The following is a 25,388-nucleotide window of genomic DNA, read 5'->3' on the forward strand; positions in this document are numbered from 1 at the left end:
GGTCCTGAGAGAAGAAAGGCTCAGAAGAAAGGTGGGTATATAAATATTTTAAGCAAACATATAAATAAATATTTTCCCCACAGTAATTAGAAAATCAGCTAGGGATTGATTTTGAGCAGAAAAATAATCAGAGACAAAAGGGTTTAGCAACCCATCTACCCAACAGTTCCCTAATTCAGATTCCCATCACTGCTATTTGTTTTTTTAAAAAACAGATGGTTTTCTGCATGCCTCCAGCCATGAAATGCTGCCTTAACAAATAAACTATAGTTCAGTTTGATTTAAACTTATATTTGCTTGTGCTGATATGCTAGAGATAAGAGTGATACGGCATTTAAACAGCATGCTCATTCACTCCTATAGCTGCGAACAGCACAGCCACATCATACTTATGCCTGAATAATCTCTATAGAAAAGAATGTAGAGACTTGATTTGTCTTTGTTTGCATGAATGCAGCCTGATGGCAGGGTAGAAAGTTATGCCGGATGCCAACAGGTGGGGCAAGTGAACGCTAAGAGTCTGGGCAACCGGTATGATGTAATGATAAGATTTGAGGAATTGCAGTGGGGGGGGAGGTTAAATAGCAATTCAACAAGAGGTCTGAAGCACATGAGAAGTATGGAATGCTGGTTGTGCGAGAGACAATTATGAACGTTCCAAACACCTCAAAGATAACAGCTTCTACCCCTGTAGTATGTGTACGTATGGGTGTCTGTGTGGGCACATGAGTATGTATATGTGTATATTTATAGGTATTCCATTTCTTTAAGCAGCTCCTCTCCATCAGTGTATATGGCATTTTCCCATGTTATCCTCACAACAACCCCATAAGGTAAGTTATGACAGCAGTTAAACCACCCTGCAAACTACATAGCTGCTGGGGATTTGTACAGGAGTCTCTCTGTCCTCTATCCTTATGCCATAGTAATTCTGAAATTCTATGGTTACAGTTCCTACTATGCTCAGGGCTTTTTTTCAGCAGGAAAGCGGCTGAACGGAGTTCTGGCACCTCTTGAAAATGGTCACATGGCCGGTGGTCCTGCCCCCTGATCTCCAGGCGGAGGGAAGTTTAGATTGTCTTCCACGCAGTGGCGCAGAGGGCAATCTAAACTCCCCTCTGTCTGGAGCTGACCCAAAGTGACGTCATTGTGCGGTCCTGAGTTCCACCACTTCTTTTCCCAGAAAAAAGCCCTGACTATGCTAATGACTTTTTAATGTGTATTTAGTGCCAACTAGTGTGTTGAGTACACATAAGCCCCCTGCCATCAAAAATATGATACAAATGAGGCTCCTCCAATAGCAAGGAATACTGGAGGATCAACAAGGCGCAAGCCTGGGCTTGCAGGTGCAGCACCCTTTTCTTGGGAGAACGAAGATCCCAAGATGGTGAACTTGGCAAGGCATAAACAGGGCAGCTGAGTACATTTTGAAAGATTAATTAAAGCACCGTCTCCGCTATATGGTGCCAGTGACTGAAGCCTGGTGGGACTGAACTAATTCCCCCCTCCCTCATCTTACGTGCTTGGCATACTTGTCCTCTTAATTTATTCCTGACCCCCAAACCCAAGACAGCCTGACCTCCCGTTCTTTGTTATCCTTTCTTGTAAAACCCTTTTTATGAGGAGGGGAGCACTTCAAGAGAATCGAGAGTTAACTTATTTTCATTGTGAAGAGAGGGGAGGGGGAGAAGAATGGCTATAACCAAAAGGTCAGTTCGTGTTGGATTGCCTGAAATTAATGTTGTTTGGTTAGATCTATTTTTACTCCAAAGTGTCCTGTTGCTTGTTTTAGGTCTGGAGAAGAAAACTTTCTGTCCCTTTCTAATTCCCTCCCCCTTCAGCCTCATGCTACATTCTCCCTTCCCAATATATAAAAAAAAACCCTGCAAAGACAAGAGTTATTTGTTAGCAAAGAAACTGCTATCAAGAGCTGCTGCTTTGTCTTTTCGGCGGCTTTGTCTTTTTGATCGCCTTCCAGCTTTTGGGGAAATGGCTTTAACTTAATCATATTCACATGACAAACCCTAAATAAAAAAGAGTAGTGCAAAAGGGGGGAAAGGACGTTGGAGAAGTCGGGAGCGCGGCGGCTTGTCCCCAGGCAGAGAGAGAGAGAGAGAGAGAGAGAGAGAGAGAGAGAGAGAGAGAGAGAGAGAGAGAGAGAGAGAGAGCTGTCAGACTTAGGGGAGGGCGCAGCTTTTCTCAGACGTGCAATTTTAACCCCATTCGAGAGGCCGGTCCAGTGAGGAAGCAAAGGGCTGACGATCGCTTGCAACAAAGGCTCGGGACTTCCCTCTTGGCGTTCCACTGGAGCCCAGGCGCGCTCGACCCACTGCAGGAAACAGGTCTTCCTCTCTGGCTCTCTTTCGCGCGTTTATTTATTTTTGTTTTATCCCTCCCCCTCGGGTGACTTCACAAGCCCCGTCTGCCAAAAGAGCCCCATGCTCTGTGCAGAGCGGCAGCGCGGGAGGCAGGATGGTTCCGCGGGATCGGAGAGGCGCTAACCAGGTGCTGTCGCCGGATCGCCGCCTTGCCTTCGCTCTCTTCCCGCTCCTGCTGCTCCCCGCGCCGGTCGGCGGGCTGGAAGTGCAGCACAAGTTCGTCTCTCCCACCGCCACCAACAACTTCGCGCTGGATCAGTCGGGCGGTAAGATCTACCTGGCGGCCGTCAACCGGCTGTACCAGCTCTCGGGCCCCAACCTGACGCTGGAGGTGGAGGAGCAGGTGGGCCCGGAGGAGGACAGCCCGCTTTGCCACGCGCCGCAGCTGCCCCAGGCGTCGTGCGAGCACGCCAAGAAGCCGACCGACAACTACAACAAGCTGTTGCAGCCGGACCCGGAGCAGGGCATCCTGGTTGTGTGCGGCTCGGTCTACCAGGGCTTCTGCCAGCTGCGCAGCATGGACAACATCTCCGTGGTGGCCGTCGCCTTCCCGCCCGGCGGGGACGGCGACCCGGTGACGGTCTTCCCCAGCATGCTCAACGTGGCCGCCAACCACGCCAACGCCTCCACCGTCGGGCTGGTGCTCCGGCAGCCGGGGCAGGACACGCGGCTGCTGGTGGCGGCCACCTACACGGGTTGGGGCAGCCCCTTCTTCCCGCGCAACCAGAACCTGGAGGACCACCGCTTCGAGAACACGCCCGAGATCGCCATCCGCGCCCTCAACGCCCGCGGCGACCTAGCGCGCCTCTTCACCTTCGACATCAACCCCTCCGACGACAACATCTTCAAGATCAAGCAGGGCGCCAAGGAGCGCCACCGCCTCAACTTCGTCCGCGCCTTCCTGCACCGAGGGAGCCCCGGCCCCGTGGGGGAGAAGGGACGGCCTTCCAAAGGCGCCCTGCTCCCTCCGGGCCGCCCGTCGGGCTCTTACGCCTACCTGGCCCTCAACAGCGAGGCCAACGCGCGGGAGAAGGAAAGCCACTCGCAAAGCCTGCTGGCCCGCATCTGCTTGGGGGACGCGGCCGAGGCCTCCACCCTCAATGGCAGCAGCGGTGGCGGGGAAACTAAGAAGCTCACCGAGTCCTACATTCAGATGGGGCTGCAGTGCGGCAAGGCTGGGCCGGGGGCGGCAGGGGGCGACCTCTTCAACAGGCTGGTATCGGTCTTTCCCGCCAGCGCCGCCCTGCAGGCCGGTGCGGGGGGCTCTTCGCCGTCTCCTCTGGAGGAGCTGCTCTTCGGCGTCTTCGAGAAGGCTGCTCCTCCCGCCGGCTTTCCGGGGCTCGGCGGGAGACAGGGCCTTCAGCCCTCGGCGCTCTGCGTCTTCCGCTTCTCGGAGATCGAGGAGGCCGTCCGAAGGGCCCGGCATTCGTGCTTCGTGGCGCCGGATTCGGGGCTGGTCACGGTGCTCGACAGCGTGGTGCAAGGCACAGGGCCTGCCTGCGAGAAGAGGAAAATCCAGGTGAGTAGGAGCAGGGACAGGAGCCTGAAGCACTTACGCTTGGGGGCTTCTCTTGGGCCTCATTCGAGCGGATCTCAGCCCCCCTTCGCACGCTTTCAATCTCCTTCCTTCAAGTTCTGCTGACACTTGTGAGTGCCTGTAAAGAGAGGGCCTCTGACCATGCCCAGAGGGCAAGCCAGTAAGTGCAGCCATCCTCTAAGCAAGCGTGCCGCCTGCCATGCCTTCTTGGTAGGCCCTGAAGCTGGAACGTTTTGTGGTGAATTGACGTGTGTGGATTGTTTTGGAATTCCTCTGTAGTTTGCACACTACAAGTATGGAAGGGGTTATGTTGAGGACTGCTTCCATCATAAGACAAGGCTTGGAAAGAACAATAAAGGTGGTTGACACTCCATCCCTATGAGGAAAGGCTAAAAGCCTTGGGTCTTTATTGGTTTAGAAAAAAAGATGACTAAAGAGAGTATGACTGAGGTTTGTCAAATTATGCCTGGTGTGGGAAACCAGTACATTCTGGCCAGACAATAGAAAGTACTTCCTCACACATCGCATGATTAATATACAGAATTTGCTGTCACAAGATGTGAGGATGACCACAGGTTTAGGTGATTTTTAATGGGGAAATAGACAACTTCATGGATAATGTGTGCATCCGCTGCTGTTAGAAATCTTCTGAGCCACACCCACAGAATGGTATTTAGAGGCACATTTAGAGCCAAATGCCTTTCAGTACCTGTTGCAGAAGTGAGGAAGTGAACAGAAATGGCTGTTTCCTTCACTAGCTGCTTATAGGCTTCCCCAAAACTTCTGGCTGGTCAGTGTTGGAAATAGAGTGTTGAACAAGATGGACATTTGGTCTGATCTAGCAGGGCTGTTCTTATAACCTTAAGAGGTAGATCCTTGTGATAAATCAGGAGTGTTAAAGAATTGTGCAATTGTCTGTAATCAGACTCCTAAGACAACCACATTCTGTGAGAAGTGCTATTACTAGACAAAGAGCAATGTATGGATTTGGGGGGGGGGAGTGAGAAGGTGGAAAAGAGAAGCCTCTCTAATGCTCCCTGAAGCATTCTTAAAATTGAGCAAGGCTAACTCTGAATATAGTGTTTTGGGAGAATATGCTGCCATGTATACCTTCACTGGATGTGACTGGCCGATGTTTTGTACTTTCTGCTATGCTGGTTCTGTGAACCTTGCTCAGGCGAAATTCCCATGATAGTCAGTGCAAACATTAGATGTAATACATATCTGATTAACTTCTAAAAGTTTAGAAATTTTAATCATGGGAATTTTGGATGTCCAAAGCAATATGAAAGTTTTACTTTTTGAGAAGACGTTAATTAACTCACTCTTTTCTAGCTGATTATTCAGAACTTTCTTTGTTGTGGTGTTTCTCACAGAGGACCTTTTTGTATCTACTGACAGCATCCTTGATGAGTTGAATACGTAGGGCCCAAATATGCTTTGAAGGTTGATTTAAATCCCAGATCTCTAACCTTTATAGGTTTTACTCTGCATCCTAAATTAACAGAAAAGTTTTCTTGACCATATGCCATGCATGATCTTTCTTCTTGTAATAGTTATACTTAGAGTTCAGGTTCTTAAAGCTGAACTGTAGATGTTTGTTGGAGTATGCTTTATGAAGATTATGTTTACAACCTTTATCTCTGATTTCTAATTAAATCAAGCTAAAAGCATGCTCAGATTATATTTCCCTCCCTGCCCCCAGAACTGTACATGAGTAGAGATTGGGTGTGAGCATTAAGCTATACATTTCTTCCCTTCACTGTGAAAAGAAATCCAATAACTAAACTGGATGATCTTCCATATACTTGAAGCTATCACTGACCCCACCACAACAATATACCTGCTGGAAAGTGAGTTTGACAGTGCCATCCTCAGCCAAGTTGCTTCCTTTTAAGCCAATTGATTTCTAAGGATGGCATTGTCAGGGATATCCCCAAATCAAATAAACTCAGAATCATAAGAAGATCATTCATTCTGCCCTGCTGTAAGGGGGGGCCAAGGGATAAGAGTGCAAGGCAATGAGGCATGTTCTTCCTGAGGTACAGTTGCAGCAGGGGAGAACAGATCCTAAAGTTCTGATTTGTTTTCCATGAAGAATGGAATATAAGTGTAACTTTCCCACTTGAGCACATTAAAGTTGTTACTAGGTTTCTTGATGCAAGTTTCCTGATGAAAGCTAATTTACATAATGTAAATTGAGAAGACATATGTTACACATTTAGTGAGCATCTGCTTGTATACCAAAATAATTGAGTCAAATTCACGTACATCACAGGAACATCAAATGGAAAGCCACAGTGGCTTCTAGATCCATACAGTATCTTGTGTGTATTTCACCATGCATGCGCGTGCATACACACGCATGGTGAAATAAAAGTCTGTCTTAAGAAGTACATGCTAAATATTCATGATATACTTGCAAAAATGCAACATTCTTCTAGAAGAATGGGAGAAACGTGCTGAGTCCGGGTGTAATATTTCCCCACAGGGTTTATATTCATACAGTACTGTATTGCCTACTACCCTTGGATACACTGTTAAACGAATTGGATTTCTTTACAGTTTACTGTGAAGCCAAATGTGCAGTAGTTATGCATGCACACATAGACAAAGAATTTGACCCTCTCCTTTATCAAGAAGTGCCTTTCTTCCCAAGTTTTCTGTCCCAAGTGAACCAGTGGTGACTCACAGTTTTGTTCTGCCCTCCCCCGTCTGCTCTTTGGGGTTTTTTCTCCGCACACAGACAGTTAGGGAAGGAAGCTGTAAGAATGTGTGTTGCATTACAGTAGTTCTGTTCCCACATTCCCCTGCATACTCATACAGTGGGATAGTGCTCAGTGTGTAGAGTTCAGAGAGAGGGGACACTGGCTGCCTTGTTTTACTGCTTTCAGAATGAAAGTTTGCTATTGTCATGATTTGTTACCAAGTGCACATAAATGTTAATGTCAGCTGAATGTGCCTATATTCTATTCCCAAAACTTAAAATCAACTTAAAGTAGGATTGCTTTGTTTTCTTCTCTGAGAAAGATGGATAACACATTTCTACTAGAATCATAAAACATCTGTTTGATTTAACAGGCAAGATAGACCATGAAAGTTTGGTCTCCCCTTTTTTTACTTTCTACTGACATCGTTAGAAAGCTTTTCCCCAGTTAACCAAAATGCATTTGGCATGGCAGATTCCATGCTGTGTTAAAGGTTTTGCCCTCAGTGCAATAACTCATATATACACTTTCTGTATGTTGAACTTTCTCATACACAGGTTTTAAGCTGCCAGAGAGTCCTCCACCCAAAATAACTGGTAATTCGGTTGGTGTTTCAGTTAACTCCTTAGGAAAGAAAATGCTCACATGTCACATGTCCCACTGAAATGAATATCCACAGAGGTTTTGATGTTAACAATGGCTGAACTGAACTGAGGCCCTGGATGCTTATCCTCCTTCAGAACTGGATCTCTAGTTCCTTTCAACATTTTAAAGGTACCGAAGAAGAAGGAGGTAGTCTGCTTAAAGTTTTACTTGAAATACTAGGCCATGCAACTCTAATTTGATGCGTAGTGGTCAGAGCTGTAATAATGAGGCATTAATAACTTACATAACTTTAGGCACATTATATCCTTAATATACTCTATAAGATAGATAATTGTCATTATACCAGTTTGGGAATGAAGGCACAAAACTAAGAGAACAGGCAAGATCCTGAGGAATATGTGCACATGAACTGCTTAATCATTTTTTTTCTTATCATTTTTTTTAATTCTGAAGAAGTCCAAATGGCTAAATTTCAAAAAGCACCTTGGGTGTTTGGTGCAGCCCTATATAATAGGGGCATTTGAGAAAAAATGGCATGGCAGCATTTTGTAAAAATTCTCACACCAAAGCTACAAACTGTTAAAAAAACTCAAGGGAGTTCAAATGGCACTGTAGAGAAGTATTCTGCTGTGAAATGGAAAATCTGAAAACACAGCGTCCTTACTGATTGTACTGCATACTTTCCTTTTATATTTTTAGTTTGTTGATAGTTATCCCCAGTGCTTTTTTCCCCAAAAAAGAGAGGTGCTGATAGTCATGATTTTCTCCCATCTTAGCCCAAGTCCTGAACATCCAAGAGGTGCTGGTACTCAGTACCAGTGTGTATCCCCTGAAAAAAAGCCTTGGTTATCCCTTATAATGTGCAAGCAGACCCTGCTCCCCCACTTTTAGGGATCCCAGACCCCCGGTAGAGGCGGGGGATCTCCCGCCCCTGCTCCCCACACCCTGCCCCCACTTACCGGAGCAGCGGGGGGCGCACATCTTCCTTGCACGCTCCCCCACTGCACGCCGCGCTCCTGTACACCACAGCTGCCGGGATCAGGCCTGTTTGGGCCCGGATTGGGGCCTCTGCAGAGCACAGGAGTGCTCCAGTGCTCTGCAGCGCTCAAAACGGGCCCGAACTACGGCAAAATCGGGCCCATTTTCAGCAGCTGCAGAGTGCAGGAGCACTCCTGCACTCTACAGTGCCCAAAATGGGCCCATTCTACCTGTGGATCGGGCCCATTTTTCAGCCGCTGCGGAGCGCAGGAACACTCCTGCACTCCACAGCGCCCAAAATGGGCCCATTCTGCTGCGGATTGGGCCTGTTTTGAGGCGCTGCGGAGCGCAGGAACACTCCTGTGCTCTGCAGCACCTCAAAACCGGGCCGGATCCGTGGCAGAATGGCCCATTTCGGGCGCATTCTGCAGCGCCCGGCTGTGCAATGACATCACCCCGAAGTGACATCATCGCGCCTGTGGGGGCGCGCGTGCTCTGCGCGCACACACCCTCCCAAAAAGTAAGTGCCAGGCCCCTGTCCCCCCGCCGTGAGATTGAGGGGGCCTGGCAACCCTACCCACTGTGTAAGTATATTTCCCCTCCAAAACTGATGAGGTTGTTTACTGGGTCTGGGAAGCTTTTGGTAGCACGTATTTTGGTGTAACTTAGAGTTCCTGTTGTCCCACACTTCCAGTACATATATATAGTTGGATTATTACCCAGCCCAAGTTTGAGTAGAGGAAAAGCAGAGGCCCACACTCCTTTAAAATGAAATGGAATTCGAGGCTAAGAAAAGTTCTAAAAGGTAACAGCAGATTTATTCAACAAATTTGGTTGGTATGTAGATAGACAGGGAAAGGAAAACAGGTAAATTTTTGTTTGTTGATCAGAATACTTCACTAGCATTGGGCACAATAGTCTTCTTCAAGCTTAGTTTCAAATATTTACAGATCTTAGATGCGAGAGGTTGGTTGTTAGAGAATTAAGTTATTTAAAACCAAGTTCCTCCAGAGATTTCACTTCACAGCTTATGTGTACAGACTTCCACACACAGCACTCTTTTCCTTTTACTCCAGACCCAGGGTACTCCACAGAGTCAAAAACCCCTTTCAATCACTGGGCAGGAATTATTCTTCCACTAAATACATAACCCTCTTCTTTTGGCATTGGATGGATGTGAGCTGAGGACTGTATTTGATTCATTCCAGTGCTCATCACACTCATAAGTGGCAACATACCTTAAGGGCCAAACTGCATATTACATGTAATTTTCCCTAAACTTTTGTGTTTTAAACACAATATCTGTGTGAGGCTGCAGTGGGGAGTAGAGCTATGATAAGTGGTTATGAGATGATGCTTCAGCCTTATCCTGACAGGGGAAAAGATTTGGGCACCTGTCTTTTTCATAGTAGATAAAACAAAAATGGCTTGGGGAAATTTTGAGTAGGAGGGAAAGGAAAGGTCCCTGCCTCTGCTGCTTTTCCAGTGAAATCCTGTAGCGGTTTATGTTTTAAAAAAAGAAAGTCTGGGAAAAATTACACATGCGTAGTTTGGCCTTGGTCTAAATCAGGACTCCCCAGCCTTTTTGAGCCTGCAGGCACATTTGGAATTCTGACACAGTGTGGTGGGTGCAGCAGCAAAATGGCTGCCAAAAGATGGCCGCTGCAGGCGACAGAGCCAGCCACAAAATGGCTGCTACAGTTTACCTTCAGTCACACAGTTAAGATCTTTGTGCTGTTGGAGCAGTTTCTTCCAATGTATTGTTTTTAAAAATCTGCACAGCACATCAATATTCCAATGGCCAATCAGAAGCCATGCTTTGCAAAAGCCCCGCTTGACCCCACCGCTTTCTAAAAACAGTTGGCAGGCACCAGGAAAGTTGATGGCAGGCACAGTTATACCATGGGCACCATGTTGGGTATCCCTGGTCTAAAGCCTGGATAAAAGAAGGAAGGAAAGATCAGTTTAATTAAGTTTTATATAATGTGGTAGGATGAGAGTAAATTTGTGTGCATGTACAACCTTTTTGTGATTTAGTTTTGTTCAGATATATTTTAAAGCTCCACAAAGGTCATTCTTACAGTATATGACCCATCATTTTTCATTATAACCTAGAGCCCAAAGGCTGGTATCTTAAGAGATTTATTTGAAAGTAGGTTCCATGGATATTAATGGGACCTATTTCCAATTCAATGTGTTTAGGAGCTGAATATATGTTACTCTGAGGCCTTTGAAAATAACACCCGTAAAATTTAATAGATATAGGAGCAGAACTCAGTATCTCATCTAGTTGTCATAGCAATTAGAAATTCTTTGACAATTACACAGTTTCATATGCAAGAGTCCTTAGCTTGTTTTTAGTACCTGGAAGAATCATAATATTAGAATACAAATGCTGAACTTGAAGATTTTGTGGAAAGTGGAGGGACATCCGCTACCAAGAATTGGAGCCATGTTTGTGTTTCAACAAGGAGAGGCTATGGGAATGCTCCATTCTTTTCTTTTAACCATTTAAAAAAAATAATGAGCAGCTCAGTCTTGACACTCCATTGCATTCCTATTATTGCACTACACTTACTGCTAGCAACTAAAGGGTGTGCGATTCAGTTCAGGAATACCAAACATATACCTGAAAAATACATATTCAGAATTATTTGGGTATATCTGTATATATCTGGCACATTTGGATACACTGATATTTGCATTACCAAATTACCCGGATATATTTGGGAATATCTAGGAATTGCATTTTAAAGGTTTCAGCAGCTTCCTCCCCCTGCCCCCTCCTTTGAAGGCTTCCTAGAGGATCTTTCGTGGACAGGAAGTACTAGGTTCCCTGCAACTTCGGTGGTGTTTGCTTGAAAAATGGCCCTCCTACCCTCCAGATAGTTTCCCTCATAGGGCATAATGGATTGAATATAGTTGAAATTTCTGAATAAAATCAAATCTGAATACTAAATCAGACCCAAATACCAGGAATACCAAATATTTATGCTATTCCTGATACTCGAATCTGAATAATACTTTTTTTTTTTTTGCTGCACACCCCTACTCACTGTTACCAGAACTGCTCTTTATTATAATGGGGAATTAGCTGTAGCAGTCTGTAACTTAATATTAAGCGCGGATCATAACCTATGTATACGGAGGTCCCGATCCCAGACACTCTAGTGAAAAAGAGGCAGACGACAAATAAGTTCCAAACACGTGTATTTAGTGTGGCGTAAGCCTAACTTGCACAATCATACAAGGAACACACAAGATCTAGGAAATACAGAGTAGGAAATACAGAGACGTTCGCATTAGCTGGTTCCCAACGATGATAGGGGGAATACTCACTTATCCTGGAGCGAAGCAGAGACACAGCAGCGAGGGTGGTGGTCCAATGCCAGCACTGGAACCACAGACGGACAGCAAGGAGGTCTGGATAGGGAATGGCCTGAGCACCTAGTGGTCTGGGAGACCAGCTTAAATACCCCAAAACGTACCCTGAGGCTGGTGCTGTACTTGGTGGTTCTCACAGATTAAAACAAAGGATCTAATGGGCTACTGAATGGCTTGGATGGGCCACTTTGGTAATCAGATTGTGATAAGTGACACCTCAGGAAGAGGGGATAAAAGAGGGAGGGGGAAATCCAAGTGGGCTGAAAGGATGTTCCAGCGGACAGGGCTTGTCCTGATGTCATCAGCTTCTGGAATGCGGAGGTTTCTTTGAGATGCATTCTCTAAGTACTTGGGATGGTCGGCACTTAGTTCCTTCTCCTGGGCGGCTCCTAAGATATGCAGAGCGGGGCGAGGGGCTCTCGCTGCGGACGTGGTGTGCCCGCTTCGCCGAAATGGCTTCCCAAAGCAGTCTTCTTCCCAGGGTCTTCTGGCTGCCTGAGAACATGGATGCCGGCTGGGCATAGCTGGGGCTGGATTGCAGGCTGCCCGGTAGCGAGGGCAAGCTCGGCGACCGGCTCGCGGGAGGCTCCAGGCGGGAACTGACCAGGGAGCGCCTAGCCAGGCTCGCTGGAGGTTTCCCCGGCAGGCGCCCGGCTGCTAGCAGCGGCTTGGGCCCATATGAGGCAGGCTTCCATGGAGGCAGGGGAAACAGCACTTAAAACACAGTCCAAAGCAGGGAACAGGCACGGTCCGTGGCAGATGGCAATGCAGGCACGGGGCACACTTGTAACAGAGTCCAAACACACACTGGGAAGTCCAGATACAGGTCTGGGCAGGGTTGCCCAGAAAGAGAGTCCTTTGTGCAGTTATCCAAACGTAGAGTCAGTGAACTACACAGTCTATAGCGGCAGCAAGGTAATAAAACAGCAGACAGGAAACTGACACGTGTACCAGAACACACACGTGCAAAGCAGTCTTTGTGTAGCAGCAGTGAAACAGCAATGCAGGAAACTTTAACACAGTTCATGGCAGGCCTTAAAGCAGGAGAGGGGGCCTACTTGGCAACATCACATCTGTTGTGGGAGGTAAGGTTGTTGAGGAAAAACACAGTATATGGGAAACAGTTGTAGCAGACACAGTTTGTGACAGGATCTCCTTGAGAGAGGAAGACCATACTTTCTCATTTTAATCAGAATAACATCCCCCAACATTTGAAACTAGGGCAACTCCATTACAATGTAGTAAGATGTTTCACACATTATAGTACATTGAGGCAGGGGCTGTGCTCTTTGGTAGAGCATCTGCTCTGCATGCAGAAGATTACAGGTTCAATCTTCAGCATCTCCTTTTTAGCCCTAGGTGATGAGAGAGACTTTTACCTGAGACCTGGAGAGCCACTCCAGCCAGAATGCTACCTTCTTCTGTATTCTTTCCCATGTGTAGCTCCCCAGCTATTTTGTGGGGGTAATAACACTGACTTTGTTCAAGTTCAAGTTAGCCTTTATTGGCATATATCAACAATTCAAGTTATCCCCTTACAAAAAGAAGAAAAACAAAGTTAGAAGGATACTACATCACAAATACATAAATACAATTATAGCTTATTTCTGTGATGTCCTTTGACGCAACTTCAAAGCCGAATGGAGAAACTTAGCCACCTTCTCGGTGACATCAGGAAAGGAATCGTTCAACAGTCTATAGACTTTGAGCGAGTCAGAGCAATCCATCGTACTAGCTAGAACAGATTTTAAATATGTTTGACGTATACCAGCGTACAAATGACAATGCAAAAGAACGTGTGTAATTGACTCAGCACATTTTTGTTCACATAAACAGCATCTAGCTGAATAGGCTATCCTGTTAAATCTGCCATGTAGAATGGCCGAAGGCATAGCATTGTACCTGGCCAAAGAAAATGCTCTACGAAGTTGTGGCACCTGCAGGGAAGATAAATATGGAGCCATCCTCCCTACAGTGAGAGGAATTTCAAAGCTCGGGAGAGCAGGTTTTAGTAGCCCAGCTATATAACTTCTGGCGCTCAATATCTAGCATCCTACTCTTAATTTGTTGAAATGCGGCATTTAATGTTAACATAGACAGTGAGTCCACAGATATACCTATGCCTTTAATTTTTTCCATGATATACGGTGACCAATTTGACACATTGGACTCTGAAAGCATTTGATACATAAAGCTCTCAGGGTCACAATTATAATGTAACTGTAGCCAGTATTTAAACATCATAAGCCAGGCCCTTGTTTCCACTAAAATGAAACCAGTTTCTATGCAAATCACTGCATATGGAACACACTTCGGTAGGCCCAGAAATTTTCGCAAAAATTTAAATTGAATGTGTTCGATGACCCAGTCAAAGGCCCTAATCCAGATCGGAATACCATACAATAGTTGTGAAATCACTTTGGACTTAAAAATTTTGAAGCAGCTGGTACAAATTGATTGCCTCTGGAGTAAAAAAAAACTTGCTATAGCTGATGTACTAATGCACTGACTTTGTTCACCACTCTGAGTGGGTCTCTAATCTATCTAGAAGAGCAGTATATAAGCACAGTTGTTGTTCAGATGATCCAGGAAGAGTCTTCCTTGAGTGCTCTGATATCTGAAGAGTTGTGGATGGCTACAAGATCTTCAGCCTTCACATTGGGACTCCCTGGCCAGGGAGGCTCACTTGGCACTTTCCCTAACTTTCAAGTGACAAGTAAAACCTTTTCATTTCAAATAGCTTTTAATTAAATTAAGCTTTTTGGTGGGCATGTTCCATCTTTTTTATCCCTTGGTCTTTTTATTTGTATATGGCACCACTCAGTGAACTCTGTTGTGGAGTCGTACTCATGTACTAAATAAATAAATGAATTTATAGAAACAGCATCATGAGTCAACATACGTTTAGTTCAGAAATCATTTATTCTACAGGAGCTTTATGGATTTCTACTGCAGAATGCCATAGAGAACTATGAGTTGCCTTGTGTCTATCCTGAGTATGGTGCCCAGCATAAACATTCCAGTAACTTCCAGGCAATGTAATGAATAGGGGTAGGCAACCTGAAGGACTGTGACTTGATCATAGAATATGAGTTGCATGTAGAAGGCTGCAGATTGAATCTCTGGTTACAGGACCTTGGGTCATATGATTGGAAAAGACCTTCCTTTGCCTATGAACCTGTAGAGCCCTTGCCAGCCAGAGTAGACAGCACTGAGCTAGATGAATTAATGGTCTGGTTCTGTATCAGGCAGCTTCAAAGGTTTGTATGTGACACTACAGTGGTAGACCAGTGCTTAGGCTGCCGCAGCTACGACAATATATTGCATAGGACAGAGAATCTGTTGGATTGTAAACAGAGATGACAGGAGAGTCACCTTTCCTGTTTCTTCCCTGCCTTTGCAATGCTCTGCAGAGGCCAGGGGCCATCAGAGGCTCAAGGGACCAGAAATGGTCTTGTTCATCTTTCTGTTTCTTCTTCATTCTCTACTAGTGTAATGATTTTAAGTAAATGCATGTATGTGTCTTTAAATGCTTGGTGTTGTACAGACGAAGAGTGGGGGTGAAAGAGAGGGATGAGTGAGTGATATGATCCGGTTGATGACTGAGAGTGTGGGCGGAGTGAATACAGTTTGAGACTTGAGAGTGTAGAAAAAGATTCAGTCAGGGCAAGAGAGGCAAGCTGTGTACCGTATAGCCTTAATATTTTAAAGCAGTTCTGAGAGAAATATTGAGTCAGGGCAAGCGAGGCAAGCTGTGTGCAGCCTGAGCTTGTTTATGTTGTCTGAGAGAAATATAACCTATGTGGAAATATGAACTGTGTGTTTGTGAAAGAACATTCAGTCATGAGAGCAGAACCACAAGTGACAAAAGGCACAGATTGGACACTTGTCTGCTTCCCTCAAGTTTTGATGGGAAACGTAGGCATCCTGGTCTCACAGCTTCGCTCTCTGACTGCTGTCCAATGGACTTTTCAACTGTCACTTGTCCAACATTCCGCCAAGCTGCCTACATTTCCCATCAAAACTTGAGGGAAGCAGACAAGTGTCCAATCTGTGCCTTTTGTCACTTGTGGTTCTGCTCTGAAAGCAGGCAAGCTGTGTACGCCTGAGAAAAGGCCTTACTTGTAATTGAGAGAGAAATTAATATCAAAAGCAGGCAAACTGTATGTAAAGCCTGAGAGAAGATCTGTGTGATTGGGTTTAAGTAAAGTAACTTTAAGAATTGAGAACTACTCTTTTGAAACCAAGTTTTAGAAATAATATGAAACCAATACGCTTCTTATAAAAATAAAAGTTTACTTAAAAAAAAAATCCCAGAGTCATTCCTATATCCTATTCCTTTCCTCAGGGCCACATAGTACCACGAAAAAGCCTGACCCTTGGGCATGTTACAAAAGGGAAATTTAAACAAAATACCTTGAAATATAATATTCCTGGTGGCAGCAATCTACCCAGAGGGTGTAAGAGAAAGAGTAAAGGCAAAATCTACCCAAGAGAAAGAAAGGGTCCTAACAACTAGCCTCAGAAAAGGCCCTTACTTCTGCCCCTTGCTCCCAGCAAGGCCAACCCCTGCAGGAAGAGCTTTGGAGCTGAGGATGTCATACATACTTCTTCCCCTCCTCCATTTCATCCTTATAACAACACTTTGAGGTAGATTAGGTTGAGAAAGAAAAACTGGCTGGGAGGACCAAGAAAGTTTCATGGTGGAATAGGAATTGGAACTCAGGTCTCCCAGACTCTACTTCAACATTCTACATCACATTACACAAGTTTTGTTCTGGATATTGTGCTCTGCTACATTTGAACAGCAGAGCAAAATATCAAGCAGTTAGACTTTGATGCAGAAGTGATCTGCTTTAGAGCAGCAGACATATTGAAGTTAGCTGGAATATTTTTGAAGATTACAACTTGTACTACTTAAGGCTTTTTTTAAAGAAAAAAACCTCATTCTCTGCGTGCTCTGGGTCTCTGATCTGTTAGAATAACCATGTTATTGTTACAAAGCCTGCTTCACTGGGTGAAGAGCATTATGTTTTGAAAGTCTTTTGATGATTTTGGATTGAAGATTTTGTAATGCACTTTGTGGGGTAAGCTATTTTTGTTTTCTGTTGCCTAATATTTTTCCTCCATCCCATTAACTTGAACTCTGAGTTTTTAGAAATGGTGACCAGATTCACTGGAAACCCTTTTGTCTGCTATCCATTTGAAAAGAGAGCTTTTCATTTTTATTCCAATTTTCCTTAGTGATCATGATTACCAGTGAGCTAACAAACTGCTTTTATTTCTGACTCCTTGAACTGCTCTGCAGCAAATAGGGTATTGTAATGTTGTGATTCTTTGCACTGAAGTATCTTATATAGGTTTTCACCTTTGAGGCAATGAAATATTCTAATTCATTTATGTTCCAGCTCTGAATGCACAGCAGGAAAATATATTGTCACAGCAGCTGTCATGGAATTGTAGTTAAGGGTCTATCTGCCTTTCTATTATGTGCCATTTTTCAGCAGTTAGTAAGTTTCCAAGTTTTTCTTTGCCGACGCACAATTTAAGTGCATACATTTTTAAGAAAAACATCTCTGTAGGTTTGTTGTTAATTGAAAAGACCAGTAGTTCTTCGTCAAAATCATTTTAGGATAAAGCAGAAATAAAATAAAATGGCAATTTTCCCATTAGACTATATATGTTACAGGAGAGAGAAGGAACGAAGCTCCCAGCGTAGTTTAGTTCCTCTTCATAGGGATTCAAGGCAGCAAAAATAGAGAGCTAATATACTGACCCCAAACAATGCCAGCCAGCCAGCATGCAGTAGGGGCATTCAGCTCACACAGTGTTCTACGTGACAAGAAAAAAGCAAATGAGTGAGCCCAGCTGATAATAAAAATGTGAGAAACCTGTTTGTTTTCCCAGGAGGGGAAGGGAGCAGTCAAAGTAGATCAGGAATGGCTTTTTTCATCAGTACAGTTAAGTTTCCCTGGTGGGTCAAATTTGGGGCAGTTTCAGGTTAGAAAAATGGTACAGGGGGAAGGGTTAAGGCTCCTCTCTCTGCATGCTGCAATCCTGATTTAAATGGGGCCAGTTCACACATAAGGGATTATGTTCCAAGCCCGGAATTCCAAGAACATGTCTGTTGACAGGACCTGTGGGGTACATAATGACTTTGTAGTATGTGTTGATTACTGATTAGGCCTAAAAGATAAGGGAGCAAGTGACTTCTCTCATAGTTTCCACTTAGTGCATGGAGTCAAATTGAAACATTTGGTGTTTCTAATTTTGGCAAAATGTATTCATATAAACTGTAAATCAGTGGAGTTATTCCTTTTATTCAGTGCTTCTCTCCTGAGTGTTGGGTTAATAATTGTCTTCTATAGAAGAAATGAAAACATGTAAAAATCCAACTTCTTATATGTATTTAATTATTCTTTTATAATTACACACAAGGCTGGTTAAGCAGCATTTGAAGGAGCTTTGTGGATATCTCAATTTTGAAAATGCCCTCTAATGGCATATCCAAAGAATGGAATATATGGGAACTGTAGTTTGGTCAGCATGCAGTAAGATTTTGGTGAGAAATCTGTAGTCTACCTCACAGAAGTACAGTTAGAGAGTGAGAGATGGTTAAACTAAATTAAGTATGTGGTATAGATATGCCAATATTCAGTACTCAATAACTCATTCTGCATGTATAATTGGAGGCAAGACTGCAGACCAAGATTGCAAATGCTTGTGCATTTGCCTCTATAAAATACCATATTCTTGTAGCAATGAATAAATATTAATAACAATCCTCATTTATTGAGGTTATTTATTGAGATTATTCCATAAACCGTAATCACCACCAATTACGTCTGATTCTCAATATATCAGTCACATAGAGGGATGTTGTTCAACTTATTTTACAATTGGAGTCATACAGAAACTGGGAAACTTACTCCACAGTGACTCCACTGAGAATAGTTGGTTTGTTTTAAGGTAAAGTAGAAGTTAAAAACCACAGTAGGCACAATTTGCCTACTGATAGAAAATGAATAATGAATAGAGGGTTGAACTTCATGATAACCTTTAAAAAACATTATTCTTTGTTGTACGTTTTCAGGAAAACATTTTATCTATGCTTGATTTATGTTTGCAAATAAATTGATTGAAATTAGAGTGAATTGTTGGTTGGAATATTGGGGTAATGCTGCTGCTTAGCCTTGTTTGCCAGAGAGATAAGATATTACACAAGAGAGAGAGGACAACCTGAAAATTGCATTAAGCAAGGGGCAATATAGTGTGGCAGTGTGATGAACTGCCTTTATGTGTGTGGCTTCTGGGGGGTAATGTTTAAATTTCTCAGTCACATAGGCAGAGCTTGCTAACTTGGATTCAGATTATAGCCTTGGCTCTCTGCTTGGAATTGCTGGGTGGGGGGTAGTGCGAAAAAGTTCATGTGATTGACTTTTGCCCATGTACTTGTGTCATATAAACATTGTCCCAGCTGCACAATAGCCCCACATGGATAGTCCTGCATGAAAGATTTAAAGAGCCCTTAAATCTTACACAAACCAGTAGAACAGTGAAGGAAATAAACATTGCACACCATCTTTTGTTTAAGAAGGTATACAATGGATCTAGTATTGATGTCACTTCTGATACCATGTTGCTCATACCAGACTGTGATGAATTACTTGTGGTGGTGTTGAACATCAGTATCTATCCCATGAGCAATCTGTCCCATGAGCAATTGTTTGCAATTCGGGATGTATCTGGGGTTTGTAGCTAATCAGATGGCAGTTTGTTTTGACTGCCATAATCTAACAGATTAATATTCCTTCTGTTGAGTAGAATATACATTACTTAAGTAAAGGTATATCCTTATCCTAAATGAGAGAACTAAGTTGAAACAAAAATGTTAGTAAACTTTCCCATTTGGATTTAGTTTCAGAATGGTGTTTTTGATACTAAATGGTTAAAGGGAACGGCATGTGACACTGAGTGAATTTTAGTATCATCTCTGAATTTGTTGGCTCTTGTGGTTTGCTGTCAGGCCTTGCCTAGTATTTAGAATGGTGTTTTGTGGTTCAGTGACTGAGTAGCCAATAGTGACTTTTACAATAATGAGTTGTTAAGTAATGTGCATTGGTCTGGTAAATTATATAGACATTTTCAATATAAGTACATTTGGGTTTGGAAATTGAACCTAAACCAAGAAAATGTTCCCAACGTAAAATGTAAATCCACATGGGAATATGATGAAGCATTTTTGTACTGTCCAAATAATCTCAAACCTCTCAGCTGGACTGGCTTTTAAAGGAAATGTGTTACTTTGAAGTGCTAATTTATACTAATCCAGAAACTGATCTCATGAGATTTACTTTACATTTTTATTTCTAACTGAATTTCAAGAAAAAGGAAAGTGAAAATCTATACTTATTTAAACATAAAAATAAAGCAATAATTCTTATGCTTTTAGAAAAGTTGCTTTTTAATGTTACTGACATTTTAGTTCACAATAAATATTACTTTCACATCACATAAATAAAAAGTGCCATTTTTTCTAAAATGTATGATTTGTAATTCTTAGTTCCAGAGTGAGTTGCATAGATGGATCTGTTTGCTTAGATAAGATTGCAAGATCAAGATTTTGGAGGAAAAGAAAATTTTGAATCAAAACCATGGCTATTGATAACTGTTTCATATAACAAGACTGAGAACACAATTTTTAATGTGTCAGCGATATATCATCACTGCGCATATGCAGTTGTCAGTTCCTGGCAGGTAGATCCCTCAGACCCTCTCCAGTGAACACACATTGGTTCCAATAGAAAAGGCTTTATTCAGGATTTTACAGTTCAGGTCTGATCTCCATCATAGAGCTTGGTAGAAGTGACAATTCAAAGCAACAGGTCAATATTATACTTGAGTTTTCCCGCGTTCCAGCAACGGTTATGTTTTGGCACACAGGGGTACACTGGTTCTGTGAGAACCCGTTATAGCTATGGCTAAGCAGTGAGTACACAATACTGAATTCCCAGCATCTGGGCAAAGTAACAAAGGCAAGCGTTTGGAGTCTCCAGGGTCGTTTCTAGCTCGGAAATGCATAGTTCTGTAAGATAACAGGAGGCCCATCCTGGCTGGAGGAATAACAGTTATAATATGAAAATAGCATGGCTACTGAAAGAATACAGCAGGTTAGACATTAGACATTCAGTATACTGTGGCATCAGTGACAGAACAAATAAACAAACATGGCATGGATATACAGAGACATGACAGCGGTTCAGATGGGGGGAAGGGACATATTTCAGGTTTGACTTTCCTCATCTTGAGGCACTTGAGTCTGCTGATGTGATTCCAGTATTTGCAAGGCTCTATAGACTAAGGGTTGAAAATCCACATAAAAAGTCAGCTGCCCCAATATTACAGCATCCAACCATTCACTCTCCTCTTTATGTAATCTGAGGTCTGACACCTCAGATTCAGCCAGGGAAACAACTCATCAGCATCTGGGTTTCAAAAGAGGAGCTTTACAATGCAATCCTAAAGCCACTTTCCTGGGAATAAGCCTCACTGAGCAGACTTGAGTATGATTCTGAGTAGACTTACTTGGGATTTCTCTCTCAGTAGAACACTCCTGCTTTCTGGCTGCCTTATTGGAACAGGAGGAACCTGTATTGCTAGAAGGAGCCAACTGAGAATCCTGCTGCAATTGAGAGGAAGTGGGTGGGGTTTGTTCCACTCTTAAAGTTATGTTGTCTACTATTGCCCTTTGAAAGAGAAGGAATGGAAGAAGAGTAGCATGGCATGGAGTGCAGGGCCCTTTCTTTTTTTTGAGGTGCCCTGGGCACACACCTTAGTGAAAACTAGTAATTTGAGCCAATCACAACCCCTTGGGGAAAATGGCAGGGACTAAAGTTTTCGTGGGCCTCTCCAGTTAGGGCTGCCAATCCCCCACCTGGGGCGGGGGATCCCTTGTTCCCACCTCCTCCCCCCTGACCCACCTGACCAGCGGTTGTGCATGCCCCCCGGGGCACCTCCCGGTGGCACAGCGTGCCCCCGCGCCCCGGCATGGTGCACCCCCATGCCCCGCAACAGGTCCATTTCAGGCCATATTGGGATTCCCAGAAGTGACATCATCACACACTACAGGAATGCGCGTGCGAGAAGGGACGCTGGACGCCACGTAGGTTGAGTGCCGGGATCCCAGTCCCCCAGCAGGGGACTAGAGGGACCTGGCAACCCAAACTCCATTAATTAGCTGGAGTTGAATTTGGTGGCCATGACAGGAGCTTCACCTGCTCATGGCAATGTTAACTCCTGACACAGTGCTGGCCCCTGTCCTGCCTTCGATTAATCTGATGCCAGTGCTAGGTATGCTCCTGAAGGAACTGTAGTCATGCCTGATCTTAAACCAGTTTGTGGGGAAAGCTTCCTCTTTTGTTGGGATTTGTTAGTGTCCTCCCCAAGTTGCTTTTTAAGAAAACTATTAACGAAATCTTCTTGCTGGGTCATCTCATCTGCTGCAGAATGTGACAAGGAATTGAAGGCACCTTTTTTTTTTGAAGGGTCACATGTCCCAGGAAAAGAAGGAATAGAAGAAAATGGGAATCAGGTACATACCTAGGGAGAAAACTGAGGAGAACTCAGCATTCCCTCAAAACCATGTTCCTCATAGTTGAGGCAGGAAATGAATTGACTGAGGTCCCTCCCCTATGCCCCCCCACTGTTGGAAACAGGAAGTTGGAAGCTAGCCTGGCCTCTAGATCCAATAGAAGGAGTTATCTGTAAGCTAGGATGTCCTCCTTACATCCACATAGAAGGAATTACAAGTGTGTTTAGTTTGAAGCAGAACAGAGTTGTGTCTTAGATTCATTTTTAAGGAGAAGCTAGATCAATATGTGGAACATTCATTCCCTAAATTCCCTGCAAGTTATCAATAATAGGAGTGCAAGTATGCTGTGTATAAAGAATGGCAGTGACTAGTATTTATATCCGTGTGTGTTTTCATGCATCGCTGGACTGATGGTTTATATTTTTACTGCTCTTTTTCTTCATAAAACATGAGTTCATGCTTTTTGTTGTTGGCAGCAATTACTCGGATCTTTTCAGATTAGTTGGGCTGTGAATAGAAAAAACAAATCATTTGTTGATCTTTTAAATAGGTTTGTCAGATTCGAGACTTAATTTATCAGCAGTTCAGCACTATTCACTGGAAAGCAAGCCTTATTGGTTTTAATGTTACACACTTCCATAAACATATTTCTAACATACACATTCCCCAAAACAATGAAGGATTCAAACACGAGTGTCCAGCACTCTAGGTCCAATACCACATTGGTTTCAGTTGGACTACTTGCACTCTACCTTGCAGGTTTGTAATGAGAAACAATCCTCATATGTGCTACCTTGAACTCCTTGGAAGAAACACAGTCTACAAAGGTGATAAATAAACATTAAACATTAATCTTTGTGTTTAGTTGATTAAGAGGTTGCAGTCAAATTCTGCATCAAGAGAAAATTTTAAAAATTCAGTAGTAATGCATGCATGTCAGATACAGTTTATTCTAAGCAGGATTATGAACTGGCATTCTTAGAAGCAAAATAAATCACCGCATTAACATTTGTGTAGCAACATGCATCTCAGAATCCCAATTCAATTCACAAAACAGCAATAAATTAAACCTCACTGTGCTTCGTAAGGGGGGTAGTGAAGCACAAATCATTTCAAAGGTGTGAAACTGTTAATTTGGAAGGGAAATCAGTTGTTTATTACTCCATAAAGAGTAGGCTAGGAGCTAGGGGGTCAGAGCTTCAAGCTACCTGTTCTGTGGAGTATGGGGATCTTTAGGACTGAGATCATTAACTTTCAGGAGTCGCTCTTGCTAAGTCTAGCATTTATTTCTCCATTTGCCAAGTAATCTCTCCTCTTTCTTTACCAACTAGGAAGAAACAATTGAAAATAACTAGTGGTCCATTTGAAATAATCCTGCTTTTAAGGAGAGTAATAGAATTTATTTGAGCGGCAGGAGCAGCAGTTTTGGAATTCATTTGCATTCTAACTGCATGTGAAAGTTCTCTGGAGCTTTGACTTCAGAAGGGGTGGACTTGAAGTGCATATCAGTGGTGTATTTCTGTATGGGTCAGAAAGTCAGATAATACTGTTCTTAACAACTTCAGACTACAGGCCAGATCTTGCATATTTAAATACTACTACATGCAAAAAAATCTTGCACATAGAAAACTGGAACACGAGGGAGAAGGCTAGGTTATCATGCAAGCCTCCAACTGCAGTTTGAAGTGTATCCCACAGGACTTGCTGATTCAGTTGAAATTAGGCCTGAGTTTAGGAAGTAATGGATTATATCCCAAATGTTTTTTTTTTCTCACTTGGGAAATAGGATACAGAAAGAAGATTCATGGCTCAAAGACTGGCCTCCTTTGGGCTGTTTGGATTCTTGGTCAGTTCTCTGTTTATGATGTCGTCTTAGAACTTCTTACTTGGTAACATACTTTTGTCATTGACTGGTACCTGTTTACAGATAAGTATGAATAAATCTTGTTGAATTCAGAAGGACTTTATGCATACATTGATGTGTACAGACTCATAGCTAGAGTTGTGTAATTTCTGTGCAAGTGCACAATGTGGCATCAGGCACCTAATTTAGCATCTTGAGAAACTCTGCTTTCATTTTAGAAGGTCACTTTTTTGGCCCCTGTGGCTACAAAGAGAAGTATATGTGAAAATATGGTAAACTGTCAGAAGGTGGGCAAGGGAACATTTCCAGTGGGGCAGATTTCACTGCCTTGCATATTGCATATTGCTGTTCTGTTTCTGCTGCTCATAAGAAGGTGGAATTCTGTAGAAGATGCAACTAAACCAATAAGTATAAATTGGTTTCATTTTCACAGTTGCTAAAACAATGCTATAAGTTTGCTAAAACGATGTTCATGATTGAGCAGATCTGTGATACAAAGAATTCTAAACATAGATATTTCATATTTTGTGCTGAGAAAAGCTGGATTTTGTGACCAGGTAGATAGCTGTACTAGAAGGAAAGACAATGCTGTTCCTTTAACCTTTCCTTCCGTATCTCTGTTTCAGTTCTGCTTCCTTGTGTTGTTTTCTTTTGTATATCTTAGTTGGAGGGACAAGTGATTTATTACCACTCATATTAAATGTGTTGTCAGCTAGTTCTACACTCTCAAATATTCAGACCATGAACTATTAAAACCATAAAATTTGCCATTGAAATGAAAAAACAGTGGAAGCTAGGGGTTGCCTGTGAATGGATATTTGGAATAAATTCCAGAATATATTAGGCCTAGTCAGGGCTTTTTTTCTGGGAAAAGAGGTGGTGGAACTCAGTGGGTTGCCCTTGGAGAAAATGGTCACATGGCTGGTGGCCCCGCCCCCTGATCTCCAGACAGAGGGGAGTTTAGATTGCCCTCCGCGCCACAGCACGGAGGGCAATCTAAACTCCCCTCTGTCTGGAGATCAGGGGGCGGGGCCACCAGCCATGTGATCATTTTCAAGAGGTTCCGGAACTCCGTTCCACCTCGTTCCAGCTGAAAAAAAGCCCTGGGCCTAGTTCAGGAAGAACCCAGATTCATATCTGCCAAGGTTGTTAAGGGATGCTCCCCTCACAAACCCTTACAGAAGATTGTAGGTGTTATAAATCTTACAGCAACAAATCATGTGTCACTGGCAGGTAGTTTGACAGCAGAACTGGTCCAGGTTTTGGGATGGGGAAATTATATGTAATTAATATTTAACATTTTAACAAAAACATTTAATGTTCAGATTTTAGAAGAAGTGTT

General features: G+C 43.4%; 1 protein-coding gene across 1 annotated transcript in view; it reads left to right on the forward strand.

The window, feature by feature from the left end:
* The first annotated feature begins 2,249 nt into the window (after positions 1-2,249).
* PLXND1 (plexin D1) overlaps positions 2,250-25,388 on the forward strand; it is a 216,653-nt gene continuing 193,514 nt past the window's right edge. Inside the window, exon 1 of the mRNA XM_054975821.1 lies at positions 2,250-3,897. Within this exon, the coding sequence (XP_054831796.1) occupies positions 2,473-3,897 (1,425 nt within the window). The 5' untranslated portion in view covers positions 2,250-2,472. The remainder of the gene's footprint in view (positions 3,898-25,388) is intronic.

This window comes from Eublepharis macularius, chromosome 4 (genome assembly GCF_028583425.1).
Source record: "Eublepharis macularius isolate TG4126 chromosome 4, MPM_Emac_v1.0, whole genome shotgun sequence".
Taxonomy (NCBI): Eukaryota; Metazoa; Chordata; class Lepidosauria; order Squamata; family Eublepharidae; genus Eublepharis; species Eublepharis macularius.